The 18095-nt window shown below is 36.9% G+C and overlaps 1 protein-coding gene across 4 annotated transcripts in view; it reads right to left on the bottom strand.

Moving 5' to 3' along the window:
• Positions 1-17119, bottom strand: part of ZNF638 (zinc finger protein 638) — an 83955-nt gene extending 66836 nt beyond the window's left edge. For 2 of the 4 annotated variants that reach the window (XM_061155671.1, XM_061155674.1), the window contains exons 1-2: positions 15109-15217; positions 3277-4792 (exon numbers count right to left, since the gene is read on the bottom strand). In XM_061155671.1, coding sequence (XP_061011654.1) covers positions 3277-4590 — 1314 coding nt within the window. In that variant the 5' untranslated portion in view covers positions 4591-4792; positions 15109-15217. Of the gene's footprint in view, positions 1-3276; positions 4793-15108; positions 15218-16987 lie in introns of those variants that run through there. The other 2 variants (XM_061155672.1, XM_061155673.1) reach the window with 2 other exon arrangements.
• Positions 17120-18095: the final 976 nt, after the last annotated feature.

Genomic DNA, 18095 nt, shown 5'->3' with positions numbered 1-18095 from the left:
CAAAAAATAAAGTCTGCATACCCTGCTCAGGGAAATAGAAAGCTAGAAGAGACTGGCAGTTAAGAGTCTTTAGTACTGCTAAACCCATGTCTTTGATAGTAACTAAATATTGTTTACATTAGACACACTGACAGGTACCAAATTGGGCATGATTTAATCAGACCACAAAGTGTTTTATTTAAGTTGCCAACATATAAAAATCCAGACTTTCAGCTTTTCTTGAAAAAACATGAAGATATAATTATAGTACTAGATATGTATTTGACATAGCAACTATCAGCTAATGCTGACAGCTAAAAGTTATTTAAGGCATACTCTGTCCAGTTCTACACACACACACACACACACATCCACTTTACTGACATTCCTCACTTTTAGGTTCAGTAAATATATCTACACCACCCCAATTTCTACTCTCCAATGAGACAACGGTCCAAAAGCAGGGCTTCTCTCCAGAGAAAGAGTGATAATTACCTACTAGGCAGGAGATGCTGCAAGGACTGTAGACTTGAGTGGACCCAGAATCCAACTGTGAAAACACCTACCCATATCACTCTCTTATCTACCAACTACTTTAAAAAACCATTTATGTCAGTATTTTTTTGAACTGAATTATTTCAGTCAGAAAGACATAGCTTTTCTAAACCAACTGTGACAATCAAAAAGATGTAACTTCTAAACTAAGCATGACCTCTCTGATGTCTGAAACTCAATTTATTAAAAAAAAATTTCTCATTTTCTTGTCTTTTTCAGACTGTAGTTTTGACTCAGGGGTAGGTAACATTGTTAGCTGTTACTTAGCAAGAAAAAAATGTGCAGTTGGTAATTTATATTTATTGGTTACACATTTATAATGTCAAATACATGCACACCTACAGGGCAGCAACATACATCACAGCAACGAGAGGTAGGTTATACTACCTAAGTCCATGTTCACAAATCCCTATCATTTGTCACCTAGTAGAGAATTCATTAGTTAGGTTCATTGTGCTGTTCCGACTGTTAAAAGGTATCTGTTCATTTAAAAAGGCAATCAATTTCTATGAACTCTAATAATCATTAAGTGATTTCTTTTAATGTTTAATGTTCCTTTATCATATTACAGGCTTCCCTGGTGGATCAGACAGTAAAGAATCTGCCTGCAGTGCAGGAGACTCAGGTTTGATCCCTGGGTCAGATTTTTATTATACTTTTATCATATTAATCCATACTGTCACCAACACACACTTGAATAACTAGGGAAGCCTCAAATTAGGTGTCCTACCCTATCTCTCTTCATTCCTGTTCATCTTGCACACATCAGTCAGATTTATCTTACTGAAATGTATTTTTTAACTTGTCATTTCACATATCAAGAATCTTAATTAGATTCTTAATGCCTCTCATTTCATATCTAAACTCCCTGGGCTAGTTTTTCTAGGCACCTCAAACTTATCATTGTTACTCCTATCTGAAATGTCATCCCTCTTCCCCTGGGTACATCTAAGTCTACTCATCATTCAAGAACCACCTTCAACCTACTCCATGAGGTCTTCCCTCCCAGATCACTTTAGTCCAGACAGACTTAGTGCACCTAGTCACTCAACAAGTCTTATCTAACTGGAGTATAGAAGTCTCCTGATGCCAGAAAGTATAATTTTTAATTACACACTGTGAAATACACAATAAGTATTGGTAAGTTGATAATGCTGACCTAAACTGATACAAGCCTGCAATCAAAATAGAAATATTCAATCTCTCCCCCTATAGCCTATCCAAATAAGTCAATTACAATCACCAAACTATTTGCTGCCTTCTAATTTTTTAAAAATTCCTTAGGTGTGTTAATTTTTCTCCTCAGCGAGACTATATAAACTGCTTAAGAACAACATGTAAACTTTAGTTTATTTTCATTCCAGCACCTAACGTAGCATCATGTACAAAACTAGTAACCAGTAAATAGTTACTGAATGTGTATATTTTCTATTCAACAGAATAAAAATTAAAATTTTTAAGGTATTATTTTTTCTTAGATTCACCATGACTAACTAAAGTTCAAAAAAAAATGGAACACAGGGGCTAACACTCAATTCAGTACTTGGGCCAGGGCTACTAGATTTTAACTAAGTGCTGAGATTTTTTAAGACTTTGCTATTCCCTTTGAAAGAGCAAGGCAATTATTATTAGCACTCAGAAAATCTGGCTAAAATGAGGTAGAATGCTGACTTCCTTTGCTTTCAATAACGTTTCTGACTGAAGCATCAGTTCCAGGTATCAGATTCTTGGTGGCTGAAACCTGGTGAGTGGGTAACAGAAAGACAATAAAAGGACAATACTGGAAAGAGAAAAAAAAAAGGGGGGGAACAAACACCTATAGACTTTTAAGCCTATTAAAGTATACAATCAATGCTACAGCCTTGAATCATAGCTTGTTCCTATAGGAAATACTGCAATACATTCCTTCCTGGTCACATGTAACATAAATCTTCAAATCACATTAGTAAATCGAAGAAACAGTAGTTTCCAAACATATATAGTAAATAAAACATATTCAGAAAATTCTACTCAAATCCACCAGTGATTACTATCAAACAATATTCTATGTTATTCTTCGGGAACTCAGTAAAACACTTCATTCTAACTCTCCTAACCATGAAGACACCTAAAGCTTCTTTGATTTTTAAAGACTCTTCTCTCTAAAGATCATTTTACACTCTATGCTCTGTGCCCACAGCTGGTCCCAATAATTCATCCTGACTCAATTTTGCTATGGTATGGATTTAGTTATCTTAGGAAGCTCCTTCTCATGAAGCACTAAAAATCCAAATAAGAATAATAGAGTCAGAAAATATTTAAATCAATATTAACTATCTTTAGCTCAAGACAGGCAGATACATGCAAGGCTATAATATACTGTCTCTTTAAAAGTGTGCAGTAAAAATATTTTATTCCAAGTTTTTATTTTTATACTAACAGGTTCTCTTATTCAGATAAAGGTAACTCATGTGACATTGTCTTATAAGTACAGTTTGTGTCATATAAATTTTATGTTGCATTGTCTGGGATAACCTCTCAAAAGTTCAAAATAAATGGAAAAATCCATGTGGTGTGCCCAGTCACAGGAATACAGAAAGCCTAACACTCAATTCAATACTTAGATTACAACTAAGCGTTGACAGTGCAATCAAAATTTCTGCCATTTCCTTAATGACTAGTTAACACCAGCATACATATGAGAATTTAGATGAAATTTGGGCACTGAGTTATCATGATACAGTGATCTTTAAAAACACTCACCTTCAAATGACTACATTCTACGTTACACAGAGAACACAAATGTGGAAATATTCTTGGAGATGCTGCATAATAATCATTCATCATAGAAGGAGTTGGAAGTCTCTTCATCTTCTGGGCATCAGCATGCGAAAACTTTGGTAGCCACGAAGCTTTCACAATCCCAAAGGGAGACTGAATGGGGATGTCAGCCTCTGACTGGTAATTCTTTTTACTTCCTCCTGATCCATGTACATTAGATGAATTAATGACAGGGTCACGTGGGATCCGCTCTTGTTGGCTTACAGTTGAAATTAATTCCGATGAAAAAGGTTGCTGGTTCATAGGAGGAGGAATCAGAGACTGACTCATTGTCTGATTAACTGTCTGGCTAATGGATTGGCTGACAGATTTTACAGGTTCAAGGACTGACTGTCCTCTTGAAATGTGTAAACCTGACATCTTGCTTCCACTCTCAACTGGGAAAAAGGACTGATTATTGGAGGACTCACTGGGGAAGTCCATCTGTCGAAACACATCTTCAACAGGAAACATAGAATTACACATCACATTTGGAGCAGGAACAGATGCAGAAATGCTTGGCTGTGACCGAAATTCATCCTCGACCTCATCAGTTGGAATTTCAGGATCATAAATACGTACTTCAAGTGGATCTTCTGTGTAGCCATATTTGCTTGCATGCCCATAATCAATCACATTACTCGAAACTGCCTCATTACCAAGTGTTTCTTTATTTCTGCTCCGAGAAGGTAAATTAGGTAATCGGCGCCCCATTTTTCGCATTCTTATATCCCTCAAGATTAATGGCATATTTTCAGGAGTTAGCTGTTCATCAGGATAGCGACTGAGTTCTTCTAAGTCTTCATTAGATAATCCAAAACTTGCTAAGATACTTGAGGCACTCTCTTTTGTATATCGGCTCTGTACTTTAGGACTCTGCTCTGTAACCTGCGTTACAGAACTCTGCTTCACTCCCACTGATGCAGATATATGAGGCTCATCATCCCATCGGCTACCATGAGGCTTCTCCTTCTTTTGTTGTGCTTCATGAAAATCCAATTTTTCTTTGGTCAATCTTGGATCAGTTTGGTGTTGAGTTACCTGAACATTCATTCTCTGTGGTTCCATATTCTGATAAGATTCATGGCAGGCAAATCTGTGTGGAATTCCACGGGCTCTCCCTGCTGGGTAAAATCTTGGAAGACCCATAGATCCAGGCCTCATAAATGGTCCTGGAGGCCTCATCTCAGAAGGGTTCGGTGCTCGTGGCCTCTGAAGTGGAAAGTTTCCTCGAGGATTAAACCTGGGTCTCGACATGGCTATTTTCAAGAAAGCCTGATTTAATAAAGTATAAGGTGGTGTTGAACTATGTGAGGCAATGGCATTCAGCTGCTGCAGCGCCAACTGAGTCTTAATCTGAGCAAAGTGCAAAGAAGATGGGCCCAACAGAAGTGGGTTTGCAATGCCCAGGTTCAAGGAATTCACAAGTGGTGCGAAATTTTCCAAGAATAACACAAAGCTGAAAGTTAAAACACAAATATTAGATCATTTTAACTCAAACTACTTCATGAAGTGGGTTCTACAGCCAGTGTAAAACATTTTGAAACAAAGCCATGAAACCATTCTGCATTTCATACATTTTTAGTGTTTATGAGGATTTTAAACTTTCCCAAAAACTTGCTCTTCTTTCCTGAATCCAGAATATAAACCCCAAACCACAAGCCAGAGTTCCCGTACACTATGCTGCGCTGGGTGCTGTCCTAGGTGCAGAGCGGCAATTACAACTCCTTTTAAAACTTCTTAGAAGTGTCCAAATCCTGCATGCCATTGGGGGATGGGGTGAAAATATAATTCAGTTGCTGTGGTCGGTAAGTTCTCAGTTGTTGTTTATCACCAAAGATCTCCCCCCCACCCCACCCCCAGCCCTTTTGATTTTAGTGGAAAGGAATGAGTTCAGAATTATTCATTCACTTTATTAAAAATTTTTGTCTAATATGACAGTCATTATCAAGTATTCAAGCCAAGTAAAACATGATTCCTATAGGCAAAGTGCAAGCAATCTAACAAGAAAAACAAAATAAAGAGTGTGTCATTATTACAACAATGCTAAAAAGCATCAGCAATGGATTTATTTCTGGAAGAAGTCAAGAATACCTCAGTTGAGCTTCACAGGATGGGTATCTTCTAGAGTTTTGAGGAAATTGGGAGAAGAGAGATTTCAGATAACAAGGTCTTACTGAACATGCATTTACCAAATTTTAGAAAATGTAGAAGAGCCTAGGTTAAGGTTTCTAAATAAAATATTGTAATAAGATGAAAGAGACTGCTGGGATGATTTAAAAATTTAAAACTAATTAAATTTATCAACTGCATGTTTCTGACAAAGCTATAGTATTTTGGCCCAAGACAAAATGTAGCTTCAGTTAAGACATGTGAATATTCAGTAACTCCAGGACTATTTAATGAAATTATCTATGAAGACAAGAGGAAAAAAATACTTGTCCAGAACCCCTCTCCTTTATGCCAACTTTTAGCTACTGTTTTTACTGACTTTGGAATTTTCTCCCAAACTATCCATTTTTCAATACTGTTCTCTACACCAATTCCTTCAGTCACAGAGGCTCAAAAGCATCTTATTCTCCATTTTAAACTAACTTTTTTAACTATAAAATTCTATGTATTCCTGTCAAAATCTCTAATATAGAATTTTCTTTTTCCTTTCACCATCATCACAACCCTACTGCAAGCTCCCATCACTCTCACCACAGCTGCCCTTCATCCCAATTCATTCTGTCATTAATATCCTTAAAGCATTTCTTTCACTATCACTCCTCTACATAAAAACCTTCACCACCCTCCAACTAATAAAAAAAACAAAAAATTAAAAAAAATCCTTTTGATATAACCCCTAAAAAAAAAAATAAATAAAAAATAAATAAAATCAGTTTGCTACCAAAAAAAAAAAAAACAAAAAAACACCTTCACCACTTTATTGCTACCTGCAAGATAGTGTCCAAACTTGTCAACCTGGCATTTAGTATATAATCTAATCTCAATCTACCTTTCACATTTTACTAGCCAATAATACTTAATGAAAAATTTCTGCTACAGGGGCTTGACTGGTGGTAAAGGCTCCATCTGCCAATGCAGGAGACTCTGGACTGATTTTGTGCTGTGGAGCAACTAAGTCTGTGCGTCGCAACTCCTGAGCCCATGTGCCACACCTACTGAAGCCCGCACACCGAGAGTCCATGCTCCATGAGAGGGCACCGCAATGAGAAGCCCACACACCACAATGAAGAGCCCCTACTTGCCACAACTAGAGAAAAGCCAGTGCAGCAACAAAGACCCAGCACAGCCAAAAACACGTAAAATTAAATTTTAAAATGTATGCTACAGCCAAATGGTCTGTTTGCAATCTCCTGACCACTTTCAACATTATTGCTTCCATACTTTATTCATACTGTACTACCCAGAATACCCCTAGCTCTGAACCAAACTCACTCTTCAAGATTGTTTCAAAGTCACACCCCACAAGAATCTCTCTGTGGATTTCCTATGGCACACTTTGGGCTTCTCTGGTGGCTTAGATGGTAAAGAATCCATCTGCAATGCAGGAGACCTGGGTTCAGTCCCTGAGTCAGGAAGATCCCCCAGAGAAGGGAATGGTTACCCACTCCAGTGAGAAGAGAAGGGGATGACAGACAACAAGATGGTTGGACAGCATCACCACCTCAATGGACATGAGTGTGAGCAAACTCCAGGGACAGTGAAGGACAGGGGTGACTGGCACGCTGCAGTCCACAGGGGCACAGAGAGTTGGACACAATTTAGCAACTGAACAATGGCACACTTTCAGCTGTAAGTGTAATAAATGCAGTATTCATGCAATATTCAAATTCATTTCTAAGCCAATAATGTATGTCAGATGAGAAGGGTTTGATTTCTACAAGGTTCACCACTTACTATTAAGGTCTTGGACAAGCTACTTAACCTCCAGACCATAAGTTTTCTCATGAGTAAAATGGGAAAGTATCTTCCTCTCTGGATTACTGTTAAGGACTAAGTTAGATGAAATATAAATATGTATAATGTCTAATAAAGGAGCTGCCCAATAAACATTAGTTTCACTCTCCCTCCCCTCACTCAATTAAGCTGGGGCCTTTCAGGCACATAAATTACACTCCTAAGCACCAGTGAGTTAAATTTGGGGCAGGGGGCTAAGAGATGAGCAAAAGCAGAAATCATAAAAATAATTTCTAACTCCTTTCACATACCTCTATCCTAACAGATTCAGAAGAACAGAGTTAAATCTTCAGAAAACAAGACCCATCCTGGAAGAACTACAATATAACAGGTGTTCTGGAAGTTCAAAAATAAAAGCAATCACCAAAATTAACTGTGCTTTATAAAAAATGTTTTGAAGCAATTAATTCATAATAATGGAAATGTCTTTTTGAAAAAACTCTAAAATGCAAAAAGATTAGAAAAAGGTAAGCTCCCCAACCCCCAACTAAACACTTTTTCCTTGACTATTGTAAACTGATAATCTATAGTTATACACAGAGGTTCACTGATGCACCAGCATTTAAAGAATCAAATGTTATTGTACCTAACAAGTGCAACAAAGAATTTGGGATCTTCATTAAAATAACCTAGAAAACAAAGGATGCACTTTGGCAGGGGTGAAGTGTGGTTGTTTAGTGGATGAGGGAAGTTTGATGAAGCACAACTAGCAAAAATATTTGTTGAGGAAGGTGAGTGACGGGTCCAAAAGAATTCATTACCTTTTCTCTCTACTTTTTCACACGTTTGAACATTACCAAAAAAAAAAAAAAAGTGCTAAATATTAAGTATGAAAATTTTAACAGAAAACAAAAAAGGAGGGTTGAAGAGTATAAAACCAACATAACTTCATACTTCTCTATCAAATCTAACATTATCACACCAAAGTCTAACAAAGCCAGAATCAGCTAATCTGTTATGATTATCAGGCAACATATAAATAACAAGCAGATTTAACTCTAAAATCTCATTTTAGTTCATTTTCCCCTACATCATTCCTTCCCACCTGACTCAACTGACAGTTCATTCATTCAGATAACAAACGTATCTCACTCATTCCTCTCTGTTTCAATATTTATTTTGGTGGGGAAAAAACTATTTGTGAGATTGAGTAAAATTAAGCAAAACAAGCCAAGGGCTCTTGATATGAAGCCTATTATTAGCAATTAGGTTATCCCACACCAAAGAAAATAAACCTTCAAGTCTTTTGAGAATGCAGCTGATATAACCTAAAAACAATGTGGTAAGAAACAAGAACCAGTAAGACAAGGGTAAATTCAACATTAACACCTGGAAAACAACTGAACAAATAAAGACAACAATTATAAATCCTTTTTCATTTAACTCCAGTTCTGGCCACAAAGAGGTTCATTCACCCAACAAATTTACAGAGAATCAACACATCATTAAACTAACTTAGAAAAACCTGAATTGAGATCTGAGTTCTTAATTATTACTTTGAACACAATTGTGATTAAATAATACTCACCCTTTAAAATGAATTTTTATTCCTGATGATAAAAACAACATATGCTTGTTAAAGAAAACAATAAAAAGCAGCAAGTGAAATCCTTACCAGTAAAATCATTACTGATAATGAACTAATATTTTGATGGAATTTCTTCTAGTTTTGTATATGTGCATACATACATGGATGGGAAGGGGAAGAAGGTACACAAAACTTCATTGTATGAACTATACTAGTTGCTACTTTAAATCAACATTTTATTTTCTTATGTTTAATATTTTTCAAAAACAGGGTATTTAATGGTCAGAAAACATTTTGAACTCCTGAAGACAAGTAGCAGTTAAAAACTATCTTCCATGCCCTATCAACTAGAACATGCCTCTCTGAAACTAGATATATCCAATAAAATGTCAATGAGAAAAACTCTAGAAGCATCTAGGAGAAACTGAATTCTTGAGGCAGAAATGAAGAAATAGCTTGATGTATTAAAAAATTCACCATTCTATCCCTTGAGATACTTTCTGACATGTTCACTACCACAATCAAAAACTACCTGCTATTTTGATACAATCTTTCAGATGGAAAGGGATCCTTCATTTTCTTTATACATATTGATAAAGTCTGAAATCTAAAAATATAAAAGCATCATCAAAAATCAGTCAGGCAGATCATAATGGCTTCAATTAGATTCATAATGAAAAGATTTATATCAAACCCCATACTTGAACTTTAAAGCACTTCATGGTTTAAAAAGCATTTCGATATTCATTATCTCATCTGAGCTTACAACAACCAAGTATGCAAGGGAATTCAAGTTTACAATTAAGTAAAGCCTTAGAACTAACCAGCAAGGTCACAAATTGAACTCCTCTCAATGTTCTTTCCATCCTGGATTCTGGGTACATAAAATTTAAATTTTACAGCCTTGTTTTTTCTAATTATTAAAAAAGCAATACCTGCTTGTGACCACCCTCCCCAAAGGAAAGAAAAATCATCTTCATGACATGCAGAAAAGAATAAAAAGTCTTCTATAACCTTACCTACCACAAAAGGAAAACTACCATTAACATTACTTTTCTAGTTTTATACCCACATAACTGATTTGATACCCTGCGTCAGATCAACTGTGTCTCAGAATACATATAAACCTACCTTCACACTTACTAACAACCCAGGTAGTACACTGGCCAGTCACTTCTGTGCTATTCTCAGGTTAACTGGTTCTCAACCTTCTAATCTCCTCTAGTATATACAGACAGATCCACTCAGCCAACTCTTTTCTACCTTTAGCTCTGTCCCACAAAAGGTATGCAAGTCACAGAACTCTGAAGGTGTCACAAGCGTAAATACAGAATATCATGCTGGATGTTAAAAATGCCAAAATGTGGCACACCTCAATCAAAGTACCAAAGAAACAAAGAAAAAATAAGCAGAACACTAGAAACACTGTGTTTATCATTAAGGGCATCACAAACTTCACAAAGGATTGGTAACCATCATGATTTCAGATCTGAAAGAAAATGGAAGATCAACTTGCTAATAATGCACAATATCAGAAATAGATTACCATGAAGCCATTAATAACCTTGGATAGCAATGATTTGACAGTTATTATTTCCAGAAACACAACCTTTTTTATAAACAAGATATGTGAGTATAATCACATGCTTTTTTTCTTTTTTAGGAATATACATACTGCACACATAAATGATTCTTTACAGACAACAAAGTATTCCCGTAAATGATGCCCCCTGAGATGTTCTTTGGTGGTTCTGCTTATTATTTTGCTACTCTCAAAAAATACATCAGTCCAAAAGAAACCACCAGATCCAAACTGGAATAAAGATATCTTTTCTGGGATTTTTTTAAAACTAGAAATGAGAGAAATCTTCAGTACTGATAAAACTGTTGCCAAAATGCAGCTGACAGCATACTCACCACCTTAGTAAGAAAGCACAAACACTGAAACAAAATAATGCCAATGTAACAGGTAAGCAGGACCAAGAGGTAAATACAATACTGAAGACATTTACTACCCAGCTGTTCTTGAGGTAAAACTGCATCTTTGCCCTCCCTGCCCTCAAGAAGTGCATGAGCCAAAAAATGTTCCCATCTGCCTAGAATGGGTTTTCAAAATCTTAAATTTGTTGGTGTTCAGTCGCCCAGTCATGTCCGACTCCTTGCGACCCTGTGGACTGCAACAAGCCGGGCCTCCTGTCTCTTACCATCTCCCAAAGTTTGCCCAAGTTCATCTCCACTGCATCGGTGATGCCATCCAAAATCTTCAATTACGCATACCTAAATTATCTGGCCAAACGTCTTAAAATGCCAAATGCCTTAAAGTCTTTACAAACTAGAAAACAGGATATGTGTCTTTTTATGTAAAAAATGGAAACAAGACACATATATCCGCTTAACGGTTATAAGAAGTAGGATAACCAGGAAACAATTAAGTAGGTTACCTATAAGGGGTAACAGAAAGGACTGAAAGGAAATAAATGGAAATGATATTTTATGGAGTACACCTTACTATATAATTTTGACTTTCAGAACCAGGTTAACAATGTAATTTTTTTTTTTTAATGTAAAAAGGATGGGAAGAAGAGGGGAAAGCTAAAACTGAAAGCAAACTAATTCATTTTTCAAATGAACACCACAGCTCATTAAAAGGGAAAAAGAAAACTACGCAAGTAATTTATGACCCCACTATTTGACTTAGGAGGAAAGAGAACTTTAAAAGTTCTCACTCTTTTTAGTAGTCTGGGTTTTTTTGCTTTTTTTTGCAGTGGTATGGATGAATTAATTCTTAAATAACTTCAGATATACCATGGGATTGAGCAGAGGCTGGGAACCAGGATTCTCACTGTGGAAAACAGGATTATAAATATATATTTATTTCATATATATATATATATGTATATATATATACATACATACAGGCTTTCCTGGTGCTCAGACAGTAAAAGAATCCACCTGTAGTGCAGAAGACCTGGGTTCGATCCCTGGATCAGGAAGATTTCCCCTGGAGAACGGAATAGCTACCCACTCCAGTATTCTTGCCTGGAAACTCCATGGACAGAGGAGCCTGGTGGACTACAGCCCATGGGGTTGCAGGGTTGCGAAGAGTTGGCCACAACTGAGTGATTCACACACACACATATAAATACATACACACACACACACACACACACACATACATACATATATACATGGAATAAGAGAAAGCAATAAAGAACTGGACAGTAATAAATTACAAACCACTAAGAAAACCAGGTGTCCACATCTCCATAGCAATCAATCATTGTAAACGTAGAGGAATTACTAAGTTGGAAAATCACTGTATAACCATCATAGTAATGTAAAGATTGGTTCAGGCAAAATTCCTGAGTGAAATTTTACTGAGGAAAAAGACATTTGCGTGGTGTTAAAATATCTCTCCACAGATCAGTTAGTTCAAGGGGGAAAAAAACATTTTGACCAAACATGTGCTCAGACATCATAATTCACGAAAGGTAGATGGACTTCATGCTCCTCTAGATCTGGTACCATGGGGGGAAACATAGAAACTTGATTTTTCTGGCCAGGGACATATAATTTACTCAAAAGGAAACATAAAAAAAACGAAGAAAAAAAAAATCCGAAGTGAGAAATGTTCTATTAAATAAAAAGAAAGCAAACAGTATTCTTCAAAAATGTCAACCTCACAAAAGATAAAAAAGACTATAGAAATATTCCAAAGTAGAGAAGACTAAAAAAACATGGTAACTAAATGCAGTTACCTTATCCTAGACTGATCCTATACTACAGGGAGAAAGAACTGCTACAAGAAACATTACTGGGTCAACTGAAAAAAATCAGAAAAGTTAAAAAAAAAAAAAATTATCAACATTAAATTTACTGAGACTGATAACTGTACTGTGACCACAGAAGAAAATATCCTATTCTTAGGAAATAAACTACTAAACTAACTAATAAACTAATAAAGGGTAAAGGAGTACAGTTTGTGCAAGTTACTTTCATAACAGTTCAGGGAAAAAATAAGGGTGTGTGCACATTCAAGCATGCAAAAGGATAGAGGGAAGGGAAACAGGGTATTCCCCTGTCAGCCAGCATTTTAACTCATTCAAAAATAGTTAATGACCCAACACTGGGCTACCTAACATCTTAGTTACATACCCAGTCAAAAAAGGACTATAAGCAAGTATGGCAACCAGCAGAAAGTTGGCAATGATAAAAAAAAAAATCAGCCCTAAGCACTTTTTTGGATTTGGCTATTCTTTTTCTACATCATATTCACTCCCTAACTATTGACTGTTAGTCAGACCATTATGCAATCCATAATAATCTGATCTTTGGAGAAACTTCCACTGATCTGAAGACACCCACCCTGCTACGAAGGGTGCCAGCAAATGATTTCATGCAAAACTGGGTAACTCCCGAAAATAAAATTTACGACTAACATAGCATAGTGTTTTTTAAGAACTTAGACCCTAGATTCAGCACTTTAATTCTGATCCTGGAGTGCTAAAAACGTGAGTCTCAGCAAGCTGATTAACCCATGACTTCATGTAATGTTGATGTAAAAAATGATTAAAATTATACCCCCCAACATGCAACAGATGGCTCAAAAAATATGTTAATAAACAAAATGCTTTACTTAAGAAGCAGGTAATTGTCTGTTTCTTTCATTAAGACCTAGGTAATTTCCAAAAATTTCAATATGGTGGTATAGCGTGTAAGAAATAAATGGGGAGATTTGAATAAATGACTGAATCTCTGACATTAAGAAATTATTATTACTTTAGGTGTGATATGCATGTCTTTTTCTAAAATTTTAGAGAAAAATTCTGAACTATAAGTTGAGGAATATGTTACAGGAATAGCTTAAAAATAATAGGATGGAGAGTAGACACAAGATTTACTTATAATTTTTGTTGTAAATTATAATTGTTGAAGCTGAGTGATCAGTATATGGGTGCATCATTATATAATACTCTCTGCTTTTGTATAGGCTTAAAATTTTCCCTATTAAAAAAAAATTTTTTTTTTAACAAGTGAGGAAATTAAAATACAGAAAGTTGGTAACATTCACTCATTAACAGAGACAACAAAGAAATCACCTGAAAGTTTAACAAAATGAAGACTGTGGAAATGAGGCAAGGAAAAAGTATGAAAACTTAAAGACTGTAACAATAAATATATTTTGGTATTTAAGGGGCTCAAGAGTTGAAAAATAATCCAAAACCTAAGTATCCCAAGGTAGCACCAAGAAAATATCAAAATATGCACACCTTAAAAACTCCTTCTCCTATATCCCCTGAACTTTTTTTCTCTTTTCAGTACAAAACCATTATTCTTGATCTTCACTGATCATTAGAGCTGTGTTTTATTTTATACCTCACCTTTTCCCTACCATGGTTTCTTCCTTTCCATTACTCTTATTTTCCATGTACCTATCTTCCTCTCATTTTCATTTCAATCACAAATTTCAGACTACAATAAACAAGTAAGTTGAAGTAGTGAAAGAGTAAGTAAAGTTAAATATAAAGAGGGTTTACTGGCTTTAGCCACAAGTATAATTACTTTCAGTTTGGAGGATCTCTAAACCACCTCATTTCAACATTCAGTGGCTTGTTTACTTGCAAAACAGCTCAAAATATGTTACTGGGTACCCAGACTAGAAGCACTATTTCTCAGTATATAAAGCATTTTATTAATAATCATTTGGACAGATTTTTTTCCAAACCCTGATCCATATACATTAAGTCATAGCAAACAGAGCATGATTTGGACCCCAAAGCCTGTGTTCTTACCCAGACTCAGGCAACCATCAGCTGAGTTCATTCACCTGACCCATGAGTATCTAACACAAACTAGGCATTGAGACAGATACAAAGATGAGCATAACAATCATATAAATAGTTACAATTTTGATATGTGCTTCAAGAGAGGTATACATAAAGTAAGAGGTATACATAAAGTTTATAGATGAACAAAGTATTTTAATGAAACAGTAGATGATCTTTCAGTTCCAAAATTCCATCAATTTAACCTACATTCTTTAAGCCTCTTCTTTTTATTAAGAGGGACTATCCACAGGTTGTAATTTTCTATCAAAAGATGCTTCCTACGCACTTAAAAATTTGTAGTAGTAACAACTAACATTTATTAAGCACCTAGTTATGTGTCAAAGGATAGGGGCTTTTCACACATTTTCTCCCTCACAATTCCAGGCAGGAAGCAGTATTATTACCACTTTACAGATAAGGAAATAAAAGTTCAGGAAGACTAAAATAACTTACCCCACATCTCACTCAGACAGTAAGAGGAAAACTGGAATTCGAAGCCAAATCTTCTGATTCCAAAGCCTATTCTCTTTCCACTAAACTATTTGTCTCTCATTTTCTTTCACTACATAAAAACAAAATTTCCAGAGATGACCTTCTTAAGAGCACCCAAGAGAAAACCTTTAAGACAGCCATGAAATACAAAGTGATCACTGATTCTAAGAAGCATTTTTAAAACCTGAGTATCTGCTGTATACACCTTCCATAACAAAATAACACATTAGTTACAAACCTAAAATATAACCAATACTCAAGGTATTAGGTATGTGTGACATAAAGCTAGTAATAAAAACGGATGAGATTTTGTGTTTTCTTCCAACTGTTTTATCTTTCCCTCACTTGGTTTCAACAACCAATCAAGAAGGGAATGGTACAGCATATTTTAGTGTATTAACGTGTTAATTTTTAATTATTAAAAAGCGTGTATTATTTAAGTGTCTATTACATAAAATATGTATATTACATATTATTTAAAAGTGTATGTTATGTAATTATTTAAAAGTGTATATTACAAAGTATGGGAATACAAAATAAAGTGTGTATGAAATGTTGCCAAAAATAAAAAGAATACAACACAGGCCCACTAAGTCTAGAATACCTCGTCAACAATATTTAAAGCTATGTTGAAATAATGTAAATTATGCGTTCATTTTTCTGTATAAATTTCATTAAACTCATTTTTTAAGTTTTTTCAGTTTATCAATTTTAATTGTAAATCTGAATCAACAGACATCCTTGAACAATAAATTAACCCTTTGCAACAAATAAAAAAAAATTTTGGGGGGTGCACAATTCCAAAGCTGGTTAGAAAAAGAATTTAAACCAACATAAATCGCCGGATCCCGATAACAAATTTTTTTCAAAACTTCTCCAGATAAAACAGTTTCCGCCCCCCCCCCCCCAAAATTTCGCCTAGGAGCAAATTTTAAGATTAAGAGGAAATAGCTTGAGGCAGCCTTCACTGTCTAGTTCAATTAAAGATCTTGTAATAATAGAAGTTTCCCTCATTCAGTTATCTCAACAGAAGATCTGTTTCAGCTGTCCTCAAGGATTGTTGTATGTGGTTACACGTTCTCCCCCCAACTTGAACAGAACGGGCCCAAGCTAGGAATCACTAGCGATCCGCATTCTCGATTCCTCTGAGAAATCTGGAAATAAGTATCAGAGCAGTTCATGAGCTCTTCATATCTGAGATGACATTCTCTTTGCTTTCATTCCCGCACAAGGCAGGCAGAGGACCCCTGGACCAGCCCAAGCCGCTACATCGTACGTTCCCCCTTCACCTCAACTCCCCCTTCCCCAACCCCAAACACAAACACGTTCTTCTCCTCCACGCTTCTTAAACAATGTCGCTCGCTAATGGGCTCAGCTCGAGCTCCACTGCCTCTCCTCCGGGCCCGACGGGAATGGTTCCTCCCTCCGCGATGCTCCCTCACCACCGCTTCCTCCTGTCAGGCCTGGCGCGGCCCGGCCGGCCCTGCGCCGATGGGGAAGGGGCAGCTACGGCCTTGCCAAAGGGCTGTTTTCGTTTCTCCGCCCAGTGCAAAGGCGTCAGGCGGCTCTTTCTGAGGCAGGGTCCTAGCCCCGGCGCCCGAGCTGGCCCTCCGGAGCAGTGCGCTGAACCGACGCTGTGGCTGGGGAGCCAAGCTCCCTTCCCATCCCGGGGGTCCCCCAGTCTCCTCCCGCCCCCGCCGTCAGCCCGCCGCCATTTTGTGCGCAGTCGCTGCGACACAGATACAATAGTCGGCCTGGATCTTACAGGAAAGGCTCAGGACCCCCACGCTTTGGGCTCCCGCGTTCCAGCCCCCTGTTCCCCACAAGGCAGCCGTCCTACCTATGCCTACCCGACTAACCGCCGGATCCCATTTGCGCCCCACAGTTTAGCACTCAGGCTCCAGTCTCGACGCCGAAGAAGCTACCGCCTCCAGAGAGCCGCACGCATGCGCGTCTGTCGAGCCTTTGCGAGCCCTCATCTGCTGCCGGCGCCTGCGTACCGCCGGCCCAGGGCTCTCCCGTAGACACGAGAAACCGACCCGAGGAACTTGGTTCCGGAAGGGGGCGCTCTCGCTTGTGGTACTCCAGGCGTCCCTGGCAAAACTCCGGCACCGGTATCAGTGCCTCTGCCGGTTCTGTGCCTGTCCAATACTGTCCTGTCCAAATCATGAGCATATGTAAGACCTGCATTGTCTCACCTCCTCCATGAAGTCTTCCCTGATCATTTTTGCCTTCAATAATACATTAAAATAAACAGTATTCAGCTGGCATTGGATATTGTAATGCTTTGCCTGCCTTTTATCCTCTATATAAAGATACAGAAATAGATATAGACTTGCAATAATGCGAGGTATATCATAGCCACTGCAAATGTCAGGAAATTTGAATTCAATTAAATCTTATTGAGCTAAAAGCTTAACACTTTAAAGATCCTTTCTTGAGTTGTTAAACAATAAAAACACCTACCTAATGTGGTAAATATTTTTAACCTTTCTTTTATCAATTAAAAACCTTGGGTTGAGAGAACTTGAGTAACTTCTCAAAGTAACTCTACTATACCACCAAAAAAGTCAATCATTGGCAAAATCTGGTCAAATTCACATATCCTGCCTTTTGGATACCACCAAATTAATATCAACAACCCCGTTTGGAGCATCAGCTTTATCTAGTACCCAAACAGATGTACTTCTTTTATTCACATTAAAATTAGCATACAAAATGCTGCAAGAAAAGTCTTTTATAAAATATCTTCCTGGATATTCATTTCAAACTAAAAATCTTGATAGAGGCAACAAGCCACAACAAAGAAAAAGCCAAGCTATCCCCAAATTCCAAATAATCAAGGTTCAAGTGTGATTATTTCCTTTCATATATTTCTTTATATTCATATAGACATACACAAACATGTTATTCGCATGTAATAGGAAATGTTCTTCATTCTTTTCTTC

This window comes from Dama dama, chromosome 11 (genome assembly GCF_033118175.1).
Source record: "Dama dama isolate Ldn47 chromosome 11, ASM3311817v1, whole genome shotgun sequence".
Classification (NCBI taxonomy): domain Eukaryota; kingdom Metazoa; phylum Chordata; class Mammalia; order Artiodactyla; family Cervidae; genus Dama; species Dama dama.
This window is presented reverse-complemented; position numbering and strand designations above follow the sequence as displayed.